The sequence below is a fragment of the Paramormyrops kingsleyae genome, chromosome 13 (assembly GCF_048594095.1).
Source record: "Paramormyrops kingsleyae isolate MSU_618 chromosome 13, PKINGS_0.4, whole genome shotgun sequence".
Lineage (NCBI taxonomy): Eukaryota > Metazoa > Chordata > Actinopteri > Osteoglossiformes > Mormyridae > Paramormyrops > Paramormyrops kingsleyae.
Window position 1 is genome coordinate 32,075,359 of NC_132809.1, and position 26,439 is coordinate 32,101,797.

Consider the following 26,439-nt stretch of genomic DNA (forward strand, 5'->3'; position numbering starts at 1 on the left):
CTGTGTTTGTGTTTTATTTTCTGTAGCGTCTGTCATTTTTTGCATCAGCACAGGACGTTTTCATGTGTTCTGGTTATAAATATACAAAACTTAAAATAGGACCATGATACATTGATGGATTGATATCCTCACAGGTTGCTTCCTTTTGGAAACGTGCAAGTAGCTGCTAAAATATGGGAGATGTCAACATAAAGTGCCTTGATGGGGTTCTGGGCCACCACAAGGCGCCTGAACAGCATCACTGTGCCTTGGAATAGAATCCAAACACATCCCAAACTCTGCAGGGTAGCTTGTGATGTGAAACTCTGTCGTCGGCGGTGGTTGAAACTGTTGGGTCTGGCTCTACAATTTCCCATAAGTGATCAATGGGGCTGATACGTGGGGCAGCCATGACATATGGTTTGCATCTATTTCATGTTCATCAAACCATTCCGTGGCACATTATCGTTCTTGAAGGTTCCAGTTCCACCGGGATGGAGATACTTCATCGTAGGATCAACACAATTTTTCAGAATGTAGTAGGTAATGACATTTACCGACCGCTGTACCTCACAGAAGCTGGGAAATACACTTCACCACAAACTAGAACATGTTCACCATATGGACTTTTCTTACTTATTGGTATTAACTGCCACAAAGATACATATCTCAGTATACTGTTCTTTACAACACTCTCAGAAGTTCATTTTAAGACGTTCAGTATACCCGCTTGTGAAATTGTCTCTTCTGTGACAATGAAACTGCTTGTTAATATTTGCAGTCCACCTCATTCCCAGATGCATCTCCTTTGCCTTGCATACCGAAACAATCCATGCAGAATCTCTCCTTCCCCATCTCACGCACGCGCCTCATTAATGGTAGCAGGGTGAGCAGCTTTTGTCACACTAAGGTGTCCTAACCTGCCCCAACAATCAGGGTAGTGAAGGTAATAATCCTGCCCAACATTTTTATACATGCATGATGAGACGATGGAATGCTTAATTAATACATAAACCACACCTATGTGGAACCCTTGTATACATTCACAATTTATAATTATAACATTTCTAATATGTCTTTTATTTACACTCATAATATGCGGTCCAACATTTACAAGGCGTTTCCATATGACAGTTACCAGTAGAACAAACTCCAGTCCTGGGGGACCAGAGCCCTGCAGATTTTTGGGTTTCCCTTCATTTACCACGCCAGATTCCATTCCTTGTACCTCCTTGTGCTAATTGCCACACAGCTCTTGAGCTGAATCATTTGTAATGGAACAGGGAAAGAACTAAGCTACACAGGGCTCCGGCCTCCCAGGACTGCAGTTTGACACCCCTGCTGTAGAACATTTCTGAAGGACATACCTGTAGAACTTTAATTTTCTCCGCTATGGTAGTAGATATCCCCTCTTGTTTTGTTTTAAACTTGTTAAACTGACTAATATATTTCATTGTAGTATTTCAGCAGTCCGAATGAGCAAGTTCAGTTCAAGGAAAGACTGGCAACTTTGGGAAAGGGAGGATGGATGGGTTTAACAAAGGAGTGGGGGGGGGGGGGTGGTAAAGACCAAATACTCATGTTAGTATGGGGAGAAACAGGTACACAAAAGCAGAAGAGGCTTGCGGCATGGAAGGGCTGAGATTGAGGGCAGGTCTGGCTGCGCAGCTCTGGGCGTGTTTACCGGGATCAAAGGAGCCTCAATCTTATAGGTACCAAGGTAAAAGTTGAGGGTTCTTCTATAGTCATGTGCACATACAGTGATGTCCCTACTAGATTGCTTCTGGCGGACAACAGTAGCAAATAAATACAAAACACTGCAAAGACTGGGAGCGTGAACAAGAACCAGAGTGAGTGTGCTTGTGGCCACACTCATTACCCAGCACCTCCTCTTCATCACCTCGTCTTATGGAGTTTCTCAGTTTGATCTTCCTCATCAGCAAATCGGCAAGGTCACTGCTGAGTGCCGGCGAAGGTCACGCTGCGGCCAATCAGCATCAACATCACTCACTACGTGATGCTGCATGGCTGAGTTCCCTTCTTAAAACTATATTAAAGTAAAATAAATTGTATGTTCTCATGTATTTCAGTGTTTTTTTAGCATCTGTACTGGTAATCCCACCCAGGGTGTTCCTTATACTTTCTGCTGTTCCAGCCCTCCATGTCACTATATTCAGGAAATATGGTTGCAGGATGGATGGATAGATGGATACAATGATGGATGGATGGATAGAAAGATGGATGGATAGAAAGATGAAGGACATTTTCTAGTTTGTCTGATGCAAAGCACCTTGTGTATTTTTAATAGTTTTTCGTTTCATATTTTTTGTTTCACTCTTTTTCTTCTGTCTGGTTCTGGAAAATTATTATGGCTGCCTGAGTATAATAGGGCTTTAGTGGCTGATGTACATCACAGCTGGACCTGATGCATGGATCACAAAGAGCATTGCCTGTAATCAGCACGGCTATAGATCTGCTCTGCTGCTTTGGGGCATTTGGCCGACGCCGGAGGAAGTAGGGCCTCCTCATTGGATCGGCAGTAACGAAGATCTCAATCCACTGCTGTGTCGTGACCGCTTGTGGAAGTTCTTCCAAGGATGGCCAGGTCAAGACAGATAACCACTGGGGTTTGGTCTACAGGGTCAGGATGCGAGCCTAAGCAAGAATGCTCAGCAATTTAGCCAATTTAGCCTTGTATGCTTGGTGACACTGTAGTATTTTAAAATCGGTCACATTGCATATCGGTCACATGAGGCCCTGCAGTCTCCCCTAGGCAATACAGGGCACAAGGTAGGGCTACACCCTGGACAGGATGCTAACCCAGAATTATATTATTGTTTTTTGAATGAGTATGTGCATCAATGGATGCTTCGGCCTCCAGGCTATAGCTGGTAGCTCTGTGTTTTCATTTGGCAAAAGAATAGCACCTCTTCACAGATATTTAAATATTTATTAGTGGAAATGTTGCCTTGAGGTGATTTTAGAGCACGTCTTGAGTAGGTCTTTCTCTCTTTGAGGGGTACAGGTGGTTTCTGCTCATGGCTCCTCCACTTTGGTTTCTCTCTGCTTCCCCTCTCCTTCCTTATTCGCTGCGTATTCGTCCTTTGAGCTCTCTCTCCATTCATTGGCGCGTCTTGCCACCCCTGCTCTGGCTGATCGGCCCGGCCGCGGTCTGTTTTCCCGATAACTCTCTTTGTGCTAATTCGAGAGACAAATGCCCCCAGATGAATGGGGCTCTTTGAGAAAGCCCACGTGACGTCCTTGACCAGAGGTGCGAGTGAATGGCGTGCTTTTAATTAAAAGGGCCTTTTGCGCTTGTGATTTGCCGGAACCTTCCACGCATCTCCTCTGGTAAACGTTTGATGACAGAATAAAAGCAGGACTGTGTGTGTCTCCGAGCTCGATTTATACTATTCATCTCTTGTCCTTGGGAAAGGCTTTCAAGCTGCACAGTTTTTGTTCCAGGCCCTTTTCTCTTCAGGAAAACAAATCCAGGTTCGATATCAAAAGTCTCGCTGCGGTTCTGCATCATGTTTTGTTGTCCAGTGCTTCGCTATACGTTAGAGTAAAAAAAAAGTTATATATTCATTGATTTGAAGTTTAAATTCAACATTCTGCATTGTCTCATGGTTGCCTTTGTTCTCTTGTTTAATGGTCCTTTTATTCAGCACAGTTTACCTCGGTACACAGGTCGATTTCAGATTTAATCCCCAGTTCCACAGCAGACAATTTCGATTCCAAATGCAATCTTCCCATTGATTTTGAATCAACATTTCTAATCCGGAATAGACGACAAATCAATGGGTCTGTTGGCTTCTAACTTATAATTACTTAATTAGTAGGAGACTGTGGCCACATTATTATCTGGAAGCCATTAAGGTGCTGGTAACTTTTGGGATATTCTTGATATCTTAACCTCTGAACTGCTTAAGTGGTCCTTCTTTAAACTGCTGTCTATAGAGATGCAGGGTCAGTTCTAACTCTATATCTATATCTACTTGCCTACTAATGCTTAATTCATCCTGCTAACTCTACATCTACTCAGCTAACCCCGTATTAACCCATATGTATCCAGCCAGGTATTTCTGTATCTGCCCTTATAATACTGTATTTACCGTACATCATCCATACTGCTAATGCTGTAGCCACCGTACTTGTAATATAAGCATCCTGCTAACTCTACATCTACTCAGCTAACGCCGTATTAACCCATATGTATCCAGCCAGGTATCTCTGTATCTGCCCTTATAATACTGTATTTACCGTACATCATCCATGCTGCTAATGCTGTAGCCACCGTACTTGTAATATAAGCATCCTGCTAACTCTACATCTACTCAGCTAACGCCGTATTAACCCATATGTATCCAGCCAGGTATCTCTGTATCTGTCCTTATAATACTGTATTTACCGTACATCATCCATGCTGCTAATGCTGTAGCCACCGTACTTGTAATATAAGCATCCTGCTAACTCTACATCTACTCAGCTAACGCCGTATTAACCCATATGTATCCAGCCAGGTATCTCTGTATCTGCCCTTATAATACTGTATTTACCGTACATCATCCATGCTGCTAATGCTGTAGCCACCGTACTTGTAATATAAGCATCCTGCTAACTCTACATCTACTCAGCTAACGCCGTATTAACCCATATGTATCCAGCCAGGTATCTCTGTATCTGCCCTTATAATACTGTATTTACCGTACATCATCCATGCTGCTAATGCTGTAGCCACCGTACTTGTAATATAAGCATCCTGCTAACTCTACATCTACTCAGCTAACGCCGTATTAACCCTACTAAAAAAAAAACCCTGCTAAAAGCCTTACGACTGTTACTAGGTAACATCTGGCATTGGCTTTTCAGTACTGGTACCTCAGATGCCCTCTGCCTCATATCTCCTAGTCTGTGGTAAACACCAGTAATCTCATCTCGTATCTGCTCCTGTCCCTGCCTTTATCATCACCGGCAACGTCTCCGCCATCCTCGACATTAATCATAATTATTATCATCCACGTTTCCAGCAAACACCACAGCAGCGCTCTGTCAGGTCATGGACTGAGGGAACAGAAGGAGAGAGAGGAAGTGATAAGAAGCTGTGTTCTCCAGTGATGAGAAGCTGTGTTCTCCAGTGATGAGAAGCTGTGTTCTCCAGTGATGAGAAGCTGTGTTCTCCAGTTGATCTCCCACTTTGCTCCCATTCTCCCTGGAGAATTATTACAGCATCTGAAGATTAATTGGGTTGGGGGGGGTTTGCTTTGGTGCACGTTGCCAGGAAGGCGTGAAGGAGGGGGCACAGGGGTTGCTGAGACCTTGTGGGATTCGGCACGGGCACAGACACGGGGGCTGTTCATTTTGCTCTGAGAATTGCATCAAGATGCGAGAGCGGAAGCGGTGCACTACAGGCCCTCCGTAAAAAGTGAAAATTAACCCTCGGAGTCAAAAAGAAATCTCAGCCACATAACTCTTCTTAATTCACGTTGTCTCCCCTTTTCACTTATTTACCTGATTTAGTTTAAGATGTATTCATTAGATTCCTTTTCAACGCAACTGTAGTCAATCCATTTTATACGGATGGATATATCGCTGAAGTGATTCAGCTTAAGTAATTTTTATTGGTTCAAAAATGTGCCCCTACTTGAGATTCAGATCAGCGAGTAAGCACCTCCTCCAGTCTGACGCGTCTTGGTGAGCTGTATGCGTCGTTTGGTCTTCACTTTCACGTTTTCGTGAGCGGGCTGTGCACCAGCTGTTCACTGCCCTACCCCGAAGCCAGCAGCTGCACCCCCCCCCCTCCCGCCTTCCCGTCTCGTTTAATGGCTTTCAGAATAAGGTTTTTAAACTCTGTGGGCGTGAAGCTGTGCTCGAAGCACAGAAGGTGCCCTAAATGAGGCGCAGATCTGGAGGGAAATAGGACCCTACTTTTTATTTATTTATGAACAAATAGGAAATATGAGGAGTTTGCACAAATGGTAGCTTTTATGTTGTGTCATCGTGAAGTCTTTCAAACGTCATTCGGCCCAGAATCAAACGCTCCATAAACACCGACACACACACAGACATCTACCTAGTGTAGCTATCATTGTTGGGGCGGCACATTGACTCTCACTCGAATTCAATGTATGATTCATAGCTCTAACCTCAATAAAATACTGGAAAACATTTAAAAGTAGGTACCAAGCAAAAAAAAGAAGTTTAGATTTTTTGCGTGGACCGTGTTTAAAAAAAGACATTTCAGCTTGTGTGGATGACCTCATAAGGTCTGATTTTTCAAGGTATGCTGTCCCTATGGGGATGTTGTGATATTTCTCCCAAAATTGCGCCCACAAGGTTAAGAACATGGACTCACTCTACTGCTGTGTCCGCTGTGCTCACATCAGCCCCTAGATTTCACCCCCCCTCCCCCACTCCTGGGGAATTAGTGTGAAGTGACTCATGAAATTGACCTAAAACTGACGATCGACCGCACGCCTGTAGTTCCCTCTTTTCACTTGGAAATGAGGGGGGGTGGATGGCTTGCACTCTGCCGTGGTGGGGTGGCGGGGGACCCCACCTGACGTGCGATTTCCCAGGCACCCGGCAATGCCGAGTCGGCCAATTTGCTCCCGCTCTCTGTGAGATCACCTGCTGTGCTGCTGATTCCCGTGGAGCCTGGATATGGGGCCTTTCATTTGTTATTGGCCCACAGGCAGGATTTGAACATGCGTTGGATCACCCACAGGTATAGATAGCGGCCTAGGAGGCTAGGGACCACCAGAGAGACGTTCGCCTCGCCCGGGGCAAATACAGGGGTGGGGCCACAGAGACACGGGCCCCAGGTGACAGTTGATTGGTCCCCGTCTCACTCACTGACTCAAATATTGGCCAATGATAAGGTTGGGCCCTCTGTATGAATTATGGTCCCTTTATGCCGCCGTCTTAAAAACCTTAGAACTTATATTGGCCCTCAAATCCACCTCAAGCAGGCCAGTTAGGTGGATGGTGACATTTGACACTGGCTGTTAGAAATGGGCTAGAATCAGCTTTGGTCTATCAACCAAGAAACTGCAGCCATCACAGGCATCACAACATGTTCCTGACAGAGATGAGGCACCACTGGCACAGCGTGTCCCTCAGACAGTCTTGTGCACTGGCTTTAGTGAAACCCTTTTACACTAAGTCAGGTCTGCAAAGAGGGAGGTGCGGCGAGATCGTGAGCATGTGACTCTTAACTGTGGGAGATCAATCAAATGCAGGACTTTCTGCAGGCCGACAGGCACATTTTATTTATATAGTAGATGCTTTTATCCAGAGCTACATCCGTTCTTTGAGAAAACAGGGCCAGTCAGTCCACTGAGCAATTGGGGGGTTAAGGGCCTTGCTCAAGGGCCCAACAGTGACATCACTCCACTGCCCCTGGGCTTTGAACCAATGACCTTCCGACCACAAGCATGGCAAGCTAACCCTCTAAGTCACACACCTAGCCGCAGATGGGGGTGGCTCTTCCCTTCTGCATTGTCTTCTTCTCTGTAATAGCTGTCCAGACATGCTGTGCACGGAAAACTCAGACTCCCCTGCTTCCCTGCATCACTGGCTGTAATGGAAACAGATATTACATTTAGCCATTTGGTGTGGAAATGTGATGCACAGGACAGTTGCATCTAGAGGGAATATCTGATAAAAAATGGATGGTGGGAGGAGGACAGGAACTACCCCCTCCCTTTTCTGTGAAAGGTGCAGCCCGTGGGGCCATGTGCCTTTTTGTAAGAGGAGAACTTGCAGACTCTCTGACTGTGGCTGGGGAACTATTTCTGATGGGTTAGTTATGCTGGCAAACCATTGAACTTTGACGTTTGAGCCACACGGCCAGGTGTCAGACATGGTCTGGACCTTCCCTACAGGAATCTCATTATACACTCACCTAAAGGATTATTAGGAACACCTGTTCAATTTCTCATTAATGCAATTATCTAATCAACCAATCACATGGCCAGGTGTCAGACATGGTCTGGCCCTTCCCTACAGGAATCTCATTATATATGGTTGTGTTATTTTACATTTTTTATATTTTAACTGTAATATAGTTTTTATTTGTTTCTTCGTTTTAAATATTGATTTAACTAGTCTTTTAATTTCAATTCTATTTAATTCCTGTATTATTTATGTACTCTTCTGTGTAATTAACCTCATGCTAACAGGTAGGTTGTTAAATTTACAGAATTCTGCTCATTTAGCCCGACGCCAGTAGATGTGGCTTAATAATAGTTTCGTACTGCAGCAATTTGCATTGCCGTTGTTGTCAAAATGCTGCTGTTCTGAAGCCAAGACAACATGCTTAGGTTTTCAGTAGTGCCTGTTTTAAAATGCGACGATTTAGTTGGGTTAATAGATAAGCGTTCATCTTCTGGATGCAGTGCTTCAGTGGCCTACACTGTGGCCTCACATCTCCAGGGATGTGGCTTTGGCCTCCTGCTCCACACTCCGCCTGTGTACAGTCTGCACATATGGGTTTCCTCTCCTTCTCTGGTTACCTCCCACAGTGCAAAAGCCTGTGATTTAGGCAGATTAGTGCCTCTGAAATACCCTGCATGTTCTGTGCTCATACCTTTTGAAGGACTGCGATATTGTCCATCCCAGGCATCCTGCCTACTCATGCCCTGTGCATTCTGGGATAGGTCCCAGTCTAACCACGAGCTTTGCTTTAGTTCAGTATTAACTAATAATAAATCGCTTTTTGCACGGTCACTGTTTGTATGCCTTTCTGTTGACAATAATAACCTTGGTTCAAAAGGTTTTTTTTTGTAAACCACCTTGGTTTATTAATGTTCTGGCACCTTGTTCTCAGTTCCCTTGAATGTCTCGACACCAGATAAACGTGGATAATTGCACTTGGGCCCAATCCTTTAATCCTCCATTTAGATATTTAACAAAGCTCTGTGATATTAGACAGGGGACAGTTGTGGAATATCAAGGGTGAATGGGTGTTTTTTCCCCATGTCCATTTACGCGAATGATTACGACTGAATGCGAAGCATGTAAATGAATCATTCATTCACTGTCTTTGAAAGGCAACATCTAATGCTTATTGATCATAAAACGGTCAGGTGGAACACAGGAACTGCTCCTGAATAGATGGATCTGAAGGCTTCTGAGCTGGAATCTTCTCTCCTTTTTCTGTTTTTTTGTGTTTGGGTTGGGGCCCGTATGCATATCACATTGTGTGCCCCTGCTTCACCTCATCAATCACTTTCCTCCTCTCCCTTCAGGGGCCCGAACAGAAAGGATGAGAGGATCTCTGTTGATAAGTGCATTTCGCTCTCACTCTCCTCTCCATCTCGAAAGCAATTTGTTTTTAGACGTCCTAGACTCTCGCCTCACTCTGCGTGGCAATCTAACTAAGCGAAGGCTTTGTGCCATTCCACTGCTCTGGCTGCAGGGTGGGTCATGTGACGAGGCCGAAAACCCATAATTAACATTCCAGTGATGTGTCTGTGTCATTGAGACCCATAATGGTGAGGCTGCACTCGTTTCCCTCTCTGACGTCACTTAGGTTGAGCAAGGCCACCAGGAAACGGTTTGCTAAGGCGGTCAGGTCAGGTCAGGTCAGGTCAAGGGGAAAGTCGGGCAGCTGGAGATCTTCGGTTGTGGAGTAACCCTGGGCCACCTGCTGACTTTCACACGCGTGACACATTGGACAGGCGTGTGATGTGTTAAGAACGATGTGTGTTATGAAGCAAGGCTGATGTCTCGATGATGGATTCCCTGGGAAGGAGAGGTCATGCAAGGTACTGATGTCTCATTTCAGCATTGACGTTCTTCATATGACATGTATGACAGGCTATTATTTCAGGCTTCTGTCAGAATGATTTACGAAAAATCTAATGTTCAGAAGGTCATTGGGCTACAGTCTTGGGCCCTGTTCTTGCATTAAGGTGATTTTCAAAACGGTATGGTGGGTATATAACGGTCATTTCTTCCTGTTCTAATCTTGTGAAATCTCCCGCCATTTTGGCGGCCTGCTTGTGGGTTACTTACTCTTAGCTGATCACCGACGTTCCCAAATGTACGTTGCTTGGTTTATGACGCACACAAACTCGGCGTCCCCATTGAAGCTGCTTCGGAGCAGTGGAGTTACCAGGATGTCAAACTGGTGTGGGCAGTTGGGTGTGTTGGGAGAGAACCAGTGCTCAGTTTGTTTCGGAGGTCTTGCAGGGTTGCCTGGTGGGCATTTGTCGACTGTAGTGGGGGTGGGGGGTGCAGTCCATTGGGTGGGCATTGTCTACCCTCCAACCACAGCCACACCCCTGCTTTGGAGCTACAGCGAAACCCTGAAAGCCTTGTTTTGCCCGTGAAGTGAGTTCTGAATATCTCAATTAGTGACCAGCCCTGTCCTCGAACTGGGAAATCTGCATGCTAGTAGCTGACCTTGCAACATTTCCAGGGAGGGTTAAGGCTGTCTGTATGGAAAATAAATAGCGTGGTGAAATATCCTGGGGAGGGTTTTATCAGGCTCTCTCCCGCCTTCCTTTTTGAATAATGGTTTTATTTCTTCATTTTTCTCCCGTCCAGAGAGCCTGAAGTATAGCCATGGAGAGAGAGTAGAAGACGTTTTGGTGGCTGGAAGCGGTTGAGGAGAAGAGAAGCAAAATCGAGGACCCCCGCGGCGACAGGAGGGGCCGGGTTGGGACGACCTCGCATCGGACAGAGGGACTGGATGACCTCCCTGCCGGCCGGCCCCACCGGCTCTCGCAGAGATGGCCTCCAACTTCAACGACATCGTCAAGCAGGGCTATGTACGCATGCGCAGCAGGAAATTAGGGGTGAGTGTCACAGCCGGCGACGCGGACGGCGTGAGGAGGAGAGGAGACGGTGACGGGCGCGTCGGTGATGACAGCGTGACGCTGTGAACTGGCGGATTTGCTCGCGTCAGGCCTTGGGAAATCCCGGCTTATCCCTCCAAGTTCTGCCAAGAGCAACAGATTTGGGGGAGCTTAAGGGGGGGTTACCCCCCACCACAGTGCTACTCTGCCTCCCGTCATCTGCTTACCGTCGGCCTGGTCTGCAGCTCCATCTCAGGTCCTTGTGGGCAGCTGTCTCTGGGGTTCGGGTCACTCATCTCTAAGACTGAGCAGCTGTGCAGCCATAGTGGAGGATGCTAAACAATGCTAAGCTAAGCTTCTGTGTGCAATTTAGCCTGTATCCTCATACTAGAGTGGAATTGGCTGCTGTTGGAAGCTGCCTCGCAGTATTTATGCACTGTTACTATATAGCAGATGCCCACAATCTTGATTAGCCATCTCACCCCTTCCTTCTTCTCGGATTAGTGTTTAACGGGTAAAGACGGAGAGGTTAATTTTTGCTAATCAGCAGAGGGTCCAATTATCTCGTTGTCTTTTGCAGCATCAGCGCCCCACCCCCCAACCCAATTTCTCCCTCCTGTCGATTGCTCTGCTGTTGCTTGTACTGACCTGCAGATAAGTTTGACCTTTAAGCCCGCGCTCCCCCCCACTGCACCTCCCCCCCAGTGCACCTCCTCCTGCCAGTAGCTGCTTGGCGGAGACAGTGCAGTCAGCAGGACCTGCCCTGCTGTGCATCGTGCACTGCTCTCTGGAGAGTAAACACTGCAGAACACCTGAGTATGCTTCAGGCCTCATTTGTACTCTGCTGACTCTCCCTGCACACCTTCCTCCCTCCCTCCTTTCCTCCCTGTATTATTCTCCCTCTCTCTGTCTTTTTCTTCTCTTCCTCTCTCTCTCACTCCCTCTCTTTCACCACTCCTCCACTCCTTACTCTCCACGCTGCAGCAGCTGAATTAAAATCAGACTTGTGCGGCTTTTGTTGCCTAACAAATGCCAACTGCCAATTATGAGACAAGTCAATAATATGATTCCATTCAAGTCGATTTCATTTTTATATAGCACCTTTCACAAGTCAAGTGTATTTATAAAGTATATAAAACCAAAGTGTTAACCAAAGTGCTGTACAATACATCAGTAGATATACAAGAACACATCAGAAAGAGAAAAAAGAAACACATTAATGCTAAAAATAGAAAAATAGTTTCATCACAGTTTATTATCTGCTTCAAATAAAAGTCCGATTTCAGTCTTGATTTAAAAGTACAGAGTGAATGTGCAGATCTCATGTACATTGGCAGGCTTTTCCACCAGGTTGGCACGGTAACCGCAAAAGCGCAATCACCTTTGGTCTTCAACTGGGTGTGTGGAACGGCCAAAAAGAGGTGATTGGAGGACCTCAGGGAAGTAATGAGTCTGTGGAAATCCATTATTGGCTAATTTGTGCAAAATGGTTTATGAAACAGGGAAAAGGGATAGAGGGAAAGAATGCTATAGGTTCTAAAGACTAACATAATATCGAAATCCTTGTGATGCGATTGAGCTTCATACCTTTGTAATCCCGCTCTTACCAGTGCGGATGCATGGAGAAGAGCATCCCGTGACTTATCTTGTGAGACAACAGCTCTCCTTCCGTTTCCGCGGACAGACGTAGCCGGACTGGTTTGTTGCGTAATTCACGGCTGTCTCTCGCTCCCCAGTTGTGCTGAATGGAGGTCTCTCCCAGCTGCAGCGGTCTGCGCTTAACGAGTCGGCAGTGTGGGAGGGGGTGATGAAGGCTCTCCTATTTTTGTGTCTGTTGCCAATGAAAGTATGCATGTGACTTCTATGATGTAACCTATTTAAAGGGATTTTGCCTTTTATTAAGCTCACAGTCTGTCTAGTTAACATAGTTCTTTATTTTCATACTTGGCTCACCACATTGTTAGGGCTGATGTCCATGGAAGAACATTTCACTGCGGAGGACCAGACCTCCGACAGACCCCCTGTTTTTGATTAGTGCACAGATCAGCGGATGCCTGCCTGTCCTGCTCGGGGAGCCCTGCAGGGGGCGCACTGCCCTCCCTGATAATGAAACAAATCTTTATGCCACACTTCACTTTTGATAATAGCTCATGGATGGGAGCAAAGGGAGAGACGGGGTGAGTCAGTCCTAACAGGCCTGCCTTTGTGTCCATAAGGGCCCCTCCCAGTTTCTGTGCAGGTCTGTCCGCCCCTCCCCTTCCATGCAGGCTTGCCCCCCTGGTGTCTGAGATGGAAGGCCCCCTCCGATGCTTTAGCCCCCCCCTCGTGTCCATAAAGGGCCCCCTGGTTTCTGTGCAGGTCTGTCTGCCCCTCCCCCTTCCATGCTAGCCGCCCCCCCCCCCCCCCAAGGTGTCTGAGACAGAAGGCCCCCTCTGGTGCTTTAGCCCCCCCGCACCCCCTTTGTGTCCATACAGGCCCCCTTGGTTTCTGTGCAGGCCTGTCTGTCCCTCCCCCTTCCATGCAGGCCTGCCCCCTGCTGTTTGTGTATTTCCCTTGTGACAGTGTAATGCTTTATCTGACCACTAGGGCTCTTGCTGGTGCCGGTGGGTTGGCATGCCTGTTGACTCCTGCCCGTGGGCCCACTGATCCATCCTGGCACAACCTCTCCCCCCGCCCACTGTAGCCCTATATGCCCCCTTCTGGCGAGGAGTAACCACCTTCCACAGACTCCTTTCGGGTTCTTCTTTCCACGGGTTTCTCCAATCAGGGGAGGCTAATTATCTCACCCCTCACCCGCCTCCTCACACTCCTCCAGAGGGTAAATTAAACCAAGAACCCAATTGCTCTAATTAGAGCTTACTTAACACTTGATTCATGCCTTTATTCTCTTTCGGCGCCTTACCCGGCTCCTTGCTAATTGTCCAGTTAGGCTTTTCTTTCCACTTCTGGCTTATCAGGAGGAATGGAGATGGGCTGTGGGGAAGAAGAAGGAGTCCCAGGCATTACTGAAAGTGCTGTGTTATGATAACGAGCTATAGCAAGACTAAGACCAAAAAAAAAACATAATTAAAACAGCTCTGTGTGGGATTCTCATTCTCCTTGTGGCTCGGAAGCCTTGGTTTCCTGTTGCATTGTGGGGTGGATGACAGCTCTACATTCTTTCGTGTTTGTTTGTTTTCAGTATCTTCATGGGACAAACAGAGGTGGGTGGTACTGCTTTGCGTTTGGTCTCTGTGTCATAACTGATGGGGCGGGGGGGGGGGGGGGGGGGTTGTACCGTCTCATTGCCTCCCATGGTCATCTCAGTGGGATTTTGTTTAATAAGCATCAGCTCCTGCTGAAAGATGATTGGTCCCCGAGTGCCACCTTCCCTGTCATTCACCTATTCAAAACAAATCATTGGCTAATGATATGGTTCACCTCAGTGTTTCAGTTATGGTGCGTCTTTCACCATTCGCCTTTAAAAAAAAAATCCTAGAATGGTTAGAATGAAGGTGAGAGTAGGAAAAAGTGCAAAGATGTGAAAGTCAGATGGCTTTCGTTCTGAGGAGCGAAGGAGCCTCAGACTCCCAGCAGCTGCAGCCCCCCTCTCTGCTCACACAAATTGGCTGTTTTTTCTGTCTCACAACACCCCCGCCCCCGCCCCCCCCCCCCGCAGTCTGCTTGTATGCACCCAGGTGGACCTGATTTCCAGCTCCCGTTAAATACAGTGCTTAGCAATCCCTCGCGCATCTCTCCCCTGCCCCCACCCCCGTAGAACCAGTTCATTAGTGTGTCGAGGTGCCTTCCTGCCAGGGCTACGGACCACTGAGCTGCAGCCCTCAGCATTGCGGGTGGAACCATCCATGGCGGCAGGCTCCGACTTGCTCTTTTTTCGCTTGTGTTGTGTGCAGTGTCACTAAAGACAAGATGGCTGAATCACTAATTTATAGCTTCTGGATGCTGATTGGCTTAAACATGCTTAAAACCCAATTATTTATTTTGTACCTGTTGGGCGTCCATTTTTAGACATTCAGAACATCAATTTTAAACAGCTTGTTTTTCACCTGGATGTATAACACAAAACATCCGGTGTTATTCTGTTACACACAAATATCTTTATGTATAATTTTAATATTCATCTTTCCATCTTAACCTGGTCATAGTCATGGGGGGTGGAGCCTATTCCAGGCACAAGGTTGGGGTGAACCTTAGATGGCATGCCAGTCTGCCACAGGGCACTTTTGGGTCGTGTCCCACCAGTGGAGAATCACTGCTCTTTTGACATTTTAGAGGTACTAATTAATCTCGGAATTTGGGAGGACACGCATACAACAAGGGTAGAACATGCAAACACCACACACACAGGGTGGAAGTTAGGGGTGAGAGGCAATAGTGTTACCCACAATGCCACTGTGCCACCCATAAGGTCCACATAACTCCTGCAGTTCCATATTTGGAGACCATGAAGGATTTTTTTTTTATCCTCAGAGGCTTCAGTCTCCTTTGTGGGTGCTTCTTATCCCAAGAAACACCTGTGCCAATGGAAATCATCAGTGAAGACACTTTAATATTAGATGGAGGACATTGGCTTGATTTGTGAGTAACTCTAGGTCTCTCCTTTTCTACCGTTCAAAATCCCTTTGAAATTCATAGAGCTGTTTCTCCTGGAGAAGGGCTGTTTCATCATCATTTGTCCCTCACACAATGGGTGTTGAGTCTCCCGAGATGGGCTTTCAGAGTCATTCCTCTTCCACATTAAATCACCTGTCCACGTGTGCTGACAGAGAAATATTTAACCATAGGAAATGAAACAAAAGGAGAGAAGGAATGGTGTGACTCGAGACTGAAAATAAAGTGGTCCTTCAGAAAGGCTTCTTTCTGAAAAGGACTAGCCTATGAAGGAGACTGCTCCAGATGGTAGCTGAGCGCTTCAGACTAGAAAGCTACTGTAGGTTGAGCTGGGGTCTCCACTAAGGATCATGGTTGCTGTAGTTTCCACGAGAGAGCCTGGGAGATGCTGACCTGTGCTTAGTGAGCCCATCAGCAATGTCACCTGAGCTGAGGCTACTTCTCAGTTTGGTACCAGCTGTAAAGTTTCAGCAGATCGGTGTAGATCAGACAGTAAACGTCATGCCTCCAGATAGCCGTGCGTGCTGTAAATATGGTGTTGACATATCAATCTGTTATTGAATTGGAAGCAAGTAGAAAAATTGATTTCCTCCCTTTTTCATATTATCGCTGCTGCAGCTGGCAGACAATCTGACCTTCAACCCTCCTTGGTGTCTCTAGCACTTCCTCTCTGCACCCTACCTTCTGTCTCATTCTCTCTCTGTCCCCCCCACCGCCCCCCGCCCTTCATTCTGTCGACCTATGCCTGCCTACCAGCTGTACAGTGCCCACTAATCTACAGAACACGTGTAGGAACATGGTCATCGAGCTCCCAGATGTATTTTCGCAGTAACTTAGTCATCGTGGCTGACAGATGTGCTTTGGCTGTAGTGTGGTCATCGCCGGGGTGATTCTGGAACCTTCTCGGCCTCCAAGCACGCCATGCTTTTGCCTTCATTCTAACCTCCTTGGTTTTACTTACAGCCCTAATTCTGCAGTGACTGTGAAATCTGCTTCAAATCCAGCTCTTTTGACAGGAGGCTCCCAGGGAACCAGATTCATGTAAAAAGTTAAATATTTATGACCAAGTGGGAGGGGGTTGGAGGGGGGGCTGGTGGGTGTTGGTTGACCCATCAGTCAGGCTCCAGAGAGCAAATGGGAAAGGTGGATGACAGTAGGTTTGGTTAAAACCCCCCAGGTATCTGAGCGGGGGCTAGTCATTTCCCTCCAGTCTGAAAGTGACAATCTACTGCAACAAAGGCGGCAGAATTGGATATGTAGCAATGATTTTTTTTCTGCTCTTAATGGTGTGTTTATGTTACAGAGCATGTCAAAACAAGGAGGTGTGAAATGATGTGCGCACTGTGTTTTTAACATAAACAGTCATACATCGATATATATGCTACTCTGGCCTTCTTGTGGGCTCTTCATTCAATGAAGTGTCGTTTGGCCCTAATCTCTTGGGAGGGGTCAAACATACCCAATCAATCACTGTAGATATGCAGTTAAATGATCTAGTAATTTTAAATAGCTAGTCAGGCAAACTGCAGCCGTCTTTGCCCAAGGACTTAAACCAATCGCATTCGGCACGGGAGACTCCGCCCTTAAAGGCCACATCTCCTCTCGACATCATTACTGCTCCTTATTGCAGCTTTTCCAACCAGCGAAAACAGGCTCAGCAAGAATAACCACCCTACATTAATTTTGATTTGCAGGGTCATTTATTGAATATAAAGATGAATTTGCTGTACTGGGACTTACTCTGGATAAGTGACTCTCAGCACTGCTCGGTGAAGGCTGGAGTGAGAGTCGCCTTAGCTGGGCTTGTTACAGGGAAATGGTGATTCGAAACCTCAGTTTTTATGTTTGATACAGAGAAATGGTGTTTATATGCTGGCTTGCATCTGCTACATTTCTGGTGATGGTACGGTGTGGGACGTACCTGCATCAGGGCCGCCCAAGGTGACATATTGTCAGGTGGCCCACAATTCTTTGCTACGCCCTTGACCAGTACTGAAAGGCAATAGCGATGGTTATTGTAGTATATTAAATGAAAGGAAGAGTCTGATGGGGGGGTTTTTTTGCCTTGATGTATGAGCTCGCAGTTCCGGTGTTTACCTTTGTCCAGCAGTTGTTACTTGAAGACTGATAGTGAGCAGAGAGATGAGATCCACAGTTAAACTGCTGAGAAACTGGGTTTGGGTTGGATGAGCTGAAGACAAACATCAGCAGTATGAAGCAGAATTCTGTGACTGAAGTAGGAGGTGTTGTTGCTCCTTAGAGCAAAAAAGCTATTTTAATGTTGTTTTAAAACTTCCCTGGAGCTTAAACAGAGGGTATTTAATTATGATTATACAGAGTGTTATACAGTTTGCTTCTGCATGTCTCTGTTGCTACACGTTAGCTTTTTCTCGCCAAATAAACACTTAGCTCAACCAAGAGGAGGAGGCCTCTCTGCAGTATTGTGGGAACCTTCCGGGCCCTTTGCATTGCTGTTTGCCGCACTCTTGCCTCCTTTTCGATGCACTTCCACGTCCAAAATGCCAAGGTCTTCAGTCCTTTGCAGCAGGAGTGTTGAGTCAGCAGGGGACTAATTGGTTTGACTTTATCCGCCTTCACCCCCCCTGTGTGCTCACTCACATCTCTCCAAAAATCGCAAAGCGAAAGTGCTCCGCGGGACGACCTCAGACCCTCAGAACAATCCCGACTTATATGCTGGCCCTGTTCCACCCCCCCACTCCACACTTCTCATTATCAGTTATTTCGGTGTTCAACATACTGTTTAACCTGAAGCAATGTTCACATATGAATATTTCTGAAGCCATGGTGATGAATGTTCCACTAAAGAGAACTATGTCAAAAATCCTTCTTGCACCAGAAATTGTGACTTTTTTTTAAATGGATCATTAACTTTTCCAAAGGTTCTCTAAGGTACAGCACATAACAGCTCAGCGTTGTTTCCTGTGCTCTGCCAGTCTCTCTGTGCAGAATCCCGGAGTTCTGACTTATGGCTGCCCCTGTATCTGATTGTCAGGAATGCAGTTTTTACCGTTGTTAGCTTAACTAGCTGGTAACAGTTGGAATTATTTGAGTAATATTATTATAGAAAACATTATTTTTCTCTCTGTCTAGAATGTATAAGCTCTGTGTTTCAGGGCTGTTGCCGTAGTCTGCATGCCATTGATATGTAAAACATATTTGTTCATAAGGTTTTACGTTGCTGGTATAGAATTTCTGATAAATTGGATAACAAAGATGTCTCTGGAAACAGTTTGAAGAAATGATGGTCTGTATTTATACCCTGAAGCCAGTTTGTGTTCTTTTGGGCCTCCGCACGGCAGATGGGCGTGACTGGCACTCAGGAAGCCCCCCCCCCCCTTTCTATCGTGTTCTTTCTGTTTGTGAGTGAGAAACAGTGAGCAAGACTGTTTTTCATGGGTTTCATGCCCAGGTTGACACCTGTAGTGTTTCAGGAACTTTATTGCAGTCTCTCTGTTCCCTTGAGATAACAATCTATCAGCGTTTTGTTTTATAGGACAAAAACGACTGGCTTTGATGTGCAGTCAAACAACATTCCCTAGATCGATGGACTGTTTTCTTCTGGTGTCCACTGGGGACTAATCTGGAGTCGAATTTAGATAATGGGACATATTTCTCTTAATATATAGACAACTGAAAACACCATATATATTGAAAAGATGTGGATAGAAAAGAAGTGAAGTATTAAAGAGAATGTGTGTTTGTGGGAATGTATCTGTTCTCACATTGTGTGCCCAGTCGACGTCCCTGGCCAAGGATATCGAGGCATGATTATAATGCTATGCAGTTCTTCTGTCTTGTTAGCCAGACTAACAGGTGGTGCAAGAAGAGAAGCAGGGGAACACAGTGTTGGTTAAGACAGACAAACAGGATTCTGCACTGTCACTCTAGGGCTTCTGAAAGACAGTCAGCACTATATACACAGCGACGTAGAAGAAAAAGTAGGGTTGTGTCGCCCATAATGAACCAGTCTGGTATAATGAATAATGGTCAGCATTGCATTGTGGGAGTTGTGTTTTATACTACTTAACTGTGCATTCTTATCTTAATGCCTCTTGTGGCACCGTCTATAACCGCCATGACTCAGACATGTAAGACCCCTAACAATCAGATATGTACTCTCAGTAATATGCTTTGTTGGTTCTAGTTTTCTATTGCCATACACCCTGTTGTGAGAACACTGTATTTACGAGTCTTAATTATAAATCGAAAATTACGGGCTACCAGTGTTAATGAGAGTCTTCCCCAGGTGGCTGCCGCCACGATGATCAGCTCCTTCTCCTTGGTCTGCTCAAGCTCCGGGGAAAGTACAGGTTTAGTTACTATTCTGTACAAACACCAGGCTCAGCAGAAAGGTATGATTGCAAGGAAGAAGAGGGGGAACGGGAAGGGATTCAACAACAGACACGGACTACAGCTTGTTTATCCTACAAAGCACGCACACACACACTCACAATCACACACACAAAGGTTTGTAATTATAGCTTTGTGGGGACTCTCCATTCACTTCTATGGGGATGTCAATGTAATATATACACAACCCACACAGACACACAGACATACACAGACACACACAAACAAAACAAAAATGTAGCATTTATGTGTTGTAATCCTATGAAATGAAGTGCAGATGAGCAAGACATTCTGTCATCCAGATCACGGCTATTAATGATACTGCATTCAGTATAATAAGGAGGTTCAAAGGATGAAATTATATTAGCGCTTCAGACTAATTCATTATCTCTCGGTATTACTGCTCTTCATTAAATCATTTGGCACACAATAAACAGTCTAGTAAAATGAGGACAAGATATGCTGTTTTCCTCTGTGTCGGGCCAGCACTGTGCTCTGTGTGTGAGCTCTCAGGATCCAAATTACATATGCAGTAAATGTAATTTAAGGATAGGCTTTACCTCTCTTCCTGTGAGATTTTAAATGCAGATCTCTTTAGTCAACAAAATGTTTCCAGTGTTATTTGATCCTGATCTGCTGAAAACTGAATGTTTTGAGCTGGTCTGTTTCAAATATCATCAGTTTCACAAATTGCTGGCTAAGGATTGTTTTGTTTTGTTTTGTTTTTCCTGGTGGTTTGCTTACTTGTGTCTCTGTCTGGTTACTGTGGCTTCTGTCTGTGTTCTGATTTCTCCAGTTTTTCGGGTTCTGGGGAGCATGGGAACCCCTGGCTTTATAAATGGCGTGTGTCGGAGCTTCTCCCCACAGGGATCGAAATACTAAAGGGGGAGCTGCTCCAAGGGAGGGGCCTGCTTGCAGACACTTGACCCAGAGGTGGAGGTTGTTGAGGTTTCCTGGGCAACAAGAACCCTGCTAGTGCAGGGCAGGATAAATGTAAATAGAAAAGAATGATCTTTCATCTTAAACAAGAAATAACCCAAAAGTTCAGCGGCGCCACAGAACTCTAAAACAATTGTGTCTCCACAGCAACGAGGTGACTGCTGGTGTCCTCGAGATGGATTTCTCATTACTCCTGCTAGACAGCTTGTGTGTACGCATTTTTTCTGCAATAACTTATGCACGGTAAAATTGTCCTGTATGCAATATTCAGGTGTCAGGGCAAATGGTTCTCTCCGCTGCTTTTCTCTGCCTCACTCACCTCTCCACCTCTCATTCGCTTGCAAAACCCAATTTAAATGACAGAGAATTGTAGCCCTCAACCAGTGAACTGTCAATTTGGAGGTCAACCGAACCATTGGGCCAAAAATGATATTCAGCAATAATAAGTGAAATGAATTAATGAGAACCCTGTAAATTATAAATTAGTTCCTTTTCTGTGGTTCAGTTTCTCTCGAGCTGCAGAGGGCAGCAGCAGAGTACTGGGCCAGCCCTGCCCACCCTCGTGTAAGCAGAGCAATACACTGGATTATGATCATTCTTTTATTCAGATGTTATGGATTTCATGGTGAAATTTACCCTCTATTGTTGGTTGATCCTCTCGTGAGGCTGCACTTTCTGAAATGTGTGCATATATCTCATTCTGATATCTGTACCTCACGAGAACAAAGATCAGATTTGTTCAGAACATGGCATTTCCTGTCACACTTTATGGATGTGACGTAGCAGGGCAGGGTGATTATTGATGCCTTTAAACTTTGGTGCTGACATAGACTTTTAGGAATGCCATGGGGTGCAGAAAGAACATGCAAGTTCATTCTCTAAACCTTCCCTTGAATCTAATTTTATTATGAGAAGACCCAGGGCACTGGAGAATACCATAATGTTTGGTAAAGTTGCACCTAATAATAATTGCAGTCATGATATCATTAAAAGCAGGCAGTGTCATCGTGTCTCTATGTTTAATCTTTCTCTGACAAATTAAGAACCATTCATGGTGTAAAGTGCTTTTATTAACCAGTCCTACTTTAAATTTCCCTGTTATTATGTATATTAAGCATGTACACTACAGTATAGATACAGGTTTTAAACAGTTTTATACTGATACAAATACACCAGTTTCCAAGGTAACAGTAAAATTGGGATTTTTTTGTGTTTGAGTTTGTTTGGAGAGCAGCTTTTAGAAATACTTGGTTAAGGACACATTTTTAATTCCTGTGTGTACTAAGACTTTTGGGTAGTAGGTAGCACGTTCATAAAGTATTATAAACACAGCTAAAACTATTTATAAAAAGGCATAGCACATTATAGTCACGTTTATTATGCATTGTGAATGCTCTATGAAGCTCTTATCTATAATGCACTTTATAATGCATTAAAATGGCTAATATTTACCATTATAATGCATTATGAATGTATCTATAAAGTAGTATGATGACTGACTTAAGTGGTACCAATAATTTTCATTTATTGCTTATATAATATATCATTTGTAATTTTGTTGTTTTTTTATTGCCTGAAATATCATGTTTGCCATTTATTCCTTGCAGTGCCAGAGCTTCCCCTTAAGTGTATTTTTAGCCCCACAAACGCCTGTGGTACCGTGTGAAATGGCCGGTGTTGTTCTGTGAAAACTCTGCAGTCGTTCCTCAGTTCAGTGTCACCTTTTTGTTTCCTTTGTTTACACCTTTTGCCACGTCCCTGATCTGACAGAAGGAGCTTGTATTGTAGAGAGGTAAAGGTGTCATATCCTGAGAAGTATGGCATAAAGCATGTCTTTTCAGCTCTATATCCTAATAAATGTACAAATGCCATGTAAGAATGAGTAATATACAAAAAAATTCCGTGCAGACTGCCAGTTCCAAATGAACTGAATGCCTTTCTGGTACCTATAAAACATTTTCTTGTATGCCTGCATGATTTAATCGCTGAATGTAGTAACAAGCTGGAAACTAAATCCCCTGAGAGAGGATGGATCTAGATTTGTGTGTTAATAATCAATAAAAGAGGCGAACTGAGGAATTATGCTGCTAAAGACCCCAAGAGTATCTCATCATTGAATCGTTAAATCTCTCAGCTGTAACATGTTAAATGGGTACAATTGTTTGTGTATTCGTTTAATCACAAAGGCTGATTGTGTGAGTATACTTACTATGGCTAATCAGTGGTTTCACATTTACTGCATGTTTTTTAATGTGATGCTGGCAGAGGGATAAACCGTTTAAAGATATGACTGGTGTATCTTCCGTCTCCAGATCTATCGCCGCTGCTGGCTGGTGTTTAAGAAGTCGTCAAGTAAAGGTCCCCGGCGTCTGGAGAAGTATCCTGATGAGAAGTCGGCCTACATCCGGGCCTGCCCTAAGGTAGGCCGCGTTTCTGCTCGCACATCCGGGCCTGCCCTAAGGTAGGCCGCGTTTCTGCTCGCACATCCGGGCCTGCCCTAAGGTAGGCCGCGTTTCTGCTCGCACATCCGGGTCTGCCCTAAGGTAGGCTGCGTTTCTGCTCGCACATCCGGGCCTGCCCAAAGGTAGGCCGCGTTTCTGCTCGCACATCCGGGCCTGCCCTAAGGTAGGCCGCGTTTCTGCTCGCACATCCGGGCCTGCCCTAAGGTAGGCCGCGTTTCTGCTCGCACATGAACATCCACATTGATGCTTAGCTGTAATACAGCCAGGGTTATTACCGTTAACGAGAACCGATGCTAAAATTATACGCAAACATGTTTGTAAACTGAAATAAAATAATATCCAAAATAAATATTTTAAAACTACAGCTAAACAAAAATAGTCTGACTGAAATAGAAAAAATACTTTCTTTAGCAAAAGTAATGTTTTGTTGACCTTTATTTACCCTTAATAATACCTGTAACAGGTTTTGTCTGGATTGAGGACATTAGTACATAATGTGCGCTGCATATTCATGTAGGATTTTCTAAAGATCAGACACATAAAACAGCTATACAACTTTCAACCTATCGCTAGAAATAAAATTCCGAAAACTTAAACCGAAAATAAAATATGTAAAAGCTCAATAGAACTCCACCCATATTCTTTAACCGCTTGGCCTTTTCAGGGTTGTGGGGGGGTCAGGAGCCTGTCCTACAGGGAACAACCCAGGATGGGGCACCAAGCCATCGCAGGGCAAACTCACAGCCCCTTCACGCACACATACGGGCAATTCGGTTACTCCAGTTAGCCTCATCATGATTTTGAACTGTGGGGGGAAACCTGAGTACCCAGAGGAAACGCCATGACAACACGGGAAGAACATGTAACAGAACATGCAAACTCCACACACATGGGGCCTTCAGTCCTGGGCCCAGAGGTGTGAGGCAACAGTGCTAACCACTGCACCACCATGCCGCCCCGCAGTGCTAACCACTGCACCACCATGCTACCCCATAATAAAAATATCTTATTAAAATAAAAACTAATAAAACCACATGGGACACTAACTAAAACTAAACTGGATTTCACATGAAAACTAATGTTTAACTAAATAATGTTAAACTAAAAACTAAATTAAAAATGAAAATGAGGAATAAATGAATAGGCAAAGCTGAATTTCTTGGTTATGTATATAGAGCAGATGGATAGACTCTGGAAATTCATTATAATTACATGTTTTGTTATCCAACATTTTCAAAGTACATTTGCATCCGCCCTCATGTTAATAATATAATGGTTAGCCAGTTATTTTCATTCTGAAAATCCAGTACTCTGATTATACAGTGACTGACAAGGGTGTACAGTTTGCAGCTGGAGAATGTGAACTGCGTGTATTGTTGCAGTAGGGTGTGCATATTTTTAGTGATTCGCCCGGAAATGGGGCTTAGCAGGTCGTGAGGTGGGTCTGCAGAACGAAGGTGTGGCGGTTGGGCCTGCGCATATCTCCGGGCGCTCGTTGCTGCACCTGTCACAGGGAACTCAGAGGAGAAGAAGCAGATGTGAGGAAGTGTTAGATCTGCAGTTAGAGTCAACATCAAAAGATGCGATGGCGCAGAAGCCCCCCAGTCACGGTGCCTTTGTTGAGTCTCGCAGTTTCTCCATCTCCCACGTTCTCAATGTGAAGGATTTCTCCGCAGCGAGAGCCTCTTCATAAGGCATTCATCAATCATCACAATCATTCATTTTTCAGCCCATAATTAGTTACTCAGAACTCCCCTGTTCTCCTTTTTGAAATACTTCCAGTCCCCCGTCTTTTTCAAGAAGACTCCCCCATACTTCAGATTGTTATATTTCGGTCCTTCACACATCCTTCACACATCCTTCACACCATCCTGTTTGCCGTCCAAGCCCACACCCGGTGCTGGTCGATGCACTTGTGGGACCCTGGGCAACCTTTACTACCATCCATTCTGGCAAAATCCACCACCTGATCTCACGCTGTCTTAGCCGGTGGGCACCAGGGAGGTGCCAGCTTGCTGTAGGGGGGGTGACAGTGGTTTGCAAACTCGGTGCCGCCTCAGAAGATGCCGTCCTGGGCAATCGGCCATCGTGTCCCTGCCGGGGATCCACCCATGCCGACACCTGCAGCCCAGGTGCTCCCTGATCCCGTCGTTTGTGGCCTCCCTTAGGTGACGGAGATCAGCAACGTGAAGAACGTGACACGGCTTCCACGGGAAACAAAGCGCCAGGCCGTGGCCATCGTCTTCCCAGATGACACCTCACGCACGTTCACCTGCGACTCAGGTACCCGGTCATCAATTAGGGGCTGGATATCGGGCCCAGTTCCCTCAGGGTCAGTTAACCATCTTCAGTCATACATCAATGCATTGGACAGTCAAACTTAATTAACTCCTACTTCAATTAAGAACATTCTTCACCCTTTTAATTAGGATTATTAATAATGTCTAAAGTGTTAATCCTTATTCAAACTTTCGGTAACACTTTACTTAAAGCAGTCATCATAATGCATTATAAATACCTTCATGATGCATTATAATGGTCAATATAAGAATTAAGGATACTTTGTACTGCATTATAAAGGTATTTATGAATAGTGTTTATAATACGTTATGAATGTATTATAATGCATTATGAAGGTATCTATAATGCATTATATATGAGTGCATTAAGTGTTACCAACCTCTCTAATCCAACTGGAGCTGCATGTTTTATTTATTAACTGTTATGCTTGTTTTTGTTCTGCTCGATCAATGACAGCCTCACTTGTCTTTTCTTCCACTTTTAGAGTTGGAAGCTGAGGAGTGGTTCAAGACCCTGTCCATTGAGTGCCTTGGGACCCGCCTCAATGACATCAGCCTTGGCGAGCCAGACCTCCTGGCAGCAGGAGTTCAGTGTGAGCACACCGGTGAGCATCTGTAGCCGGGATCCCCAATCTCTGTGGGATCGTTGTTTGTGCCTGACATCTGAACCTGCTGTATGTGATGGGTACCTGCACTGATGTTCCTCGGCAGAGCGCTTCAATGTGTTCCTGTTACCCTGTCCCAATCTGGACATCTACGGGGAGTGCATGATGCAGATCACCCACGAGAACATCTACCTGTGGGACATCCACAATCCTCGCACAAAGCTGGTCACCTGGCCCCTCTGCTCCTTGCGGCGTTACGGCCGCGACGCCACCCGCTTCACCTTCGAAGCTGGAAGGTTTGGACGGTCAAACGATTGACAGATAGAACAAATGATGCACATAAATGGGATACTAAGACAGGAGATAA

The 26,439-nt window shown here is 45.3% G+C and overlaps 1 protein-coding gene across 3 annotated transcripts in view; it reads left to right on the plus strand.

Annotated features, from left to right (window-relative positions):
- The window catches only part of LOC111849651 (docking protein 4-like), a 56,261-nt gene that overhangs the window by 20,999 nt on the left and 8,823 nt on the right, over window positions 1-26,439 (plus strand). For all 3 annotated transcript variants that reach the window (XM_023822722.2, XM_023822721.2, XM_072698657.1), the window contains exons 2-6: window positions 10,534-10,784; window positions 23,018-23,125; window positions 25,336-25,450; window positions 25,953-26,072; window positions 26,179-26,368. In XM_023822722.2, the coding sequence (XP_023678490.1) occupies window positions 10,719-10,784; window positions 23,018-23,125; window positions 25,336-25,450; window positions 25,953-26,072; window positions 26,179-26,368 (599 nt within the window). In that variant the 5' untranslated portion in view covers window positions 10,534-10,718. The remainder of the gene's footprint in view (window positions 1-10,533; window positions 10,785-23,017; window positions 23,126-25,335; window positions 25,451-25,952; window positions 26,073-26,178; window positions 26,369-26,439) is intronic.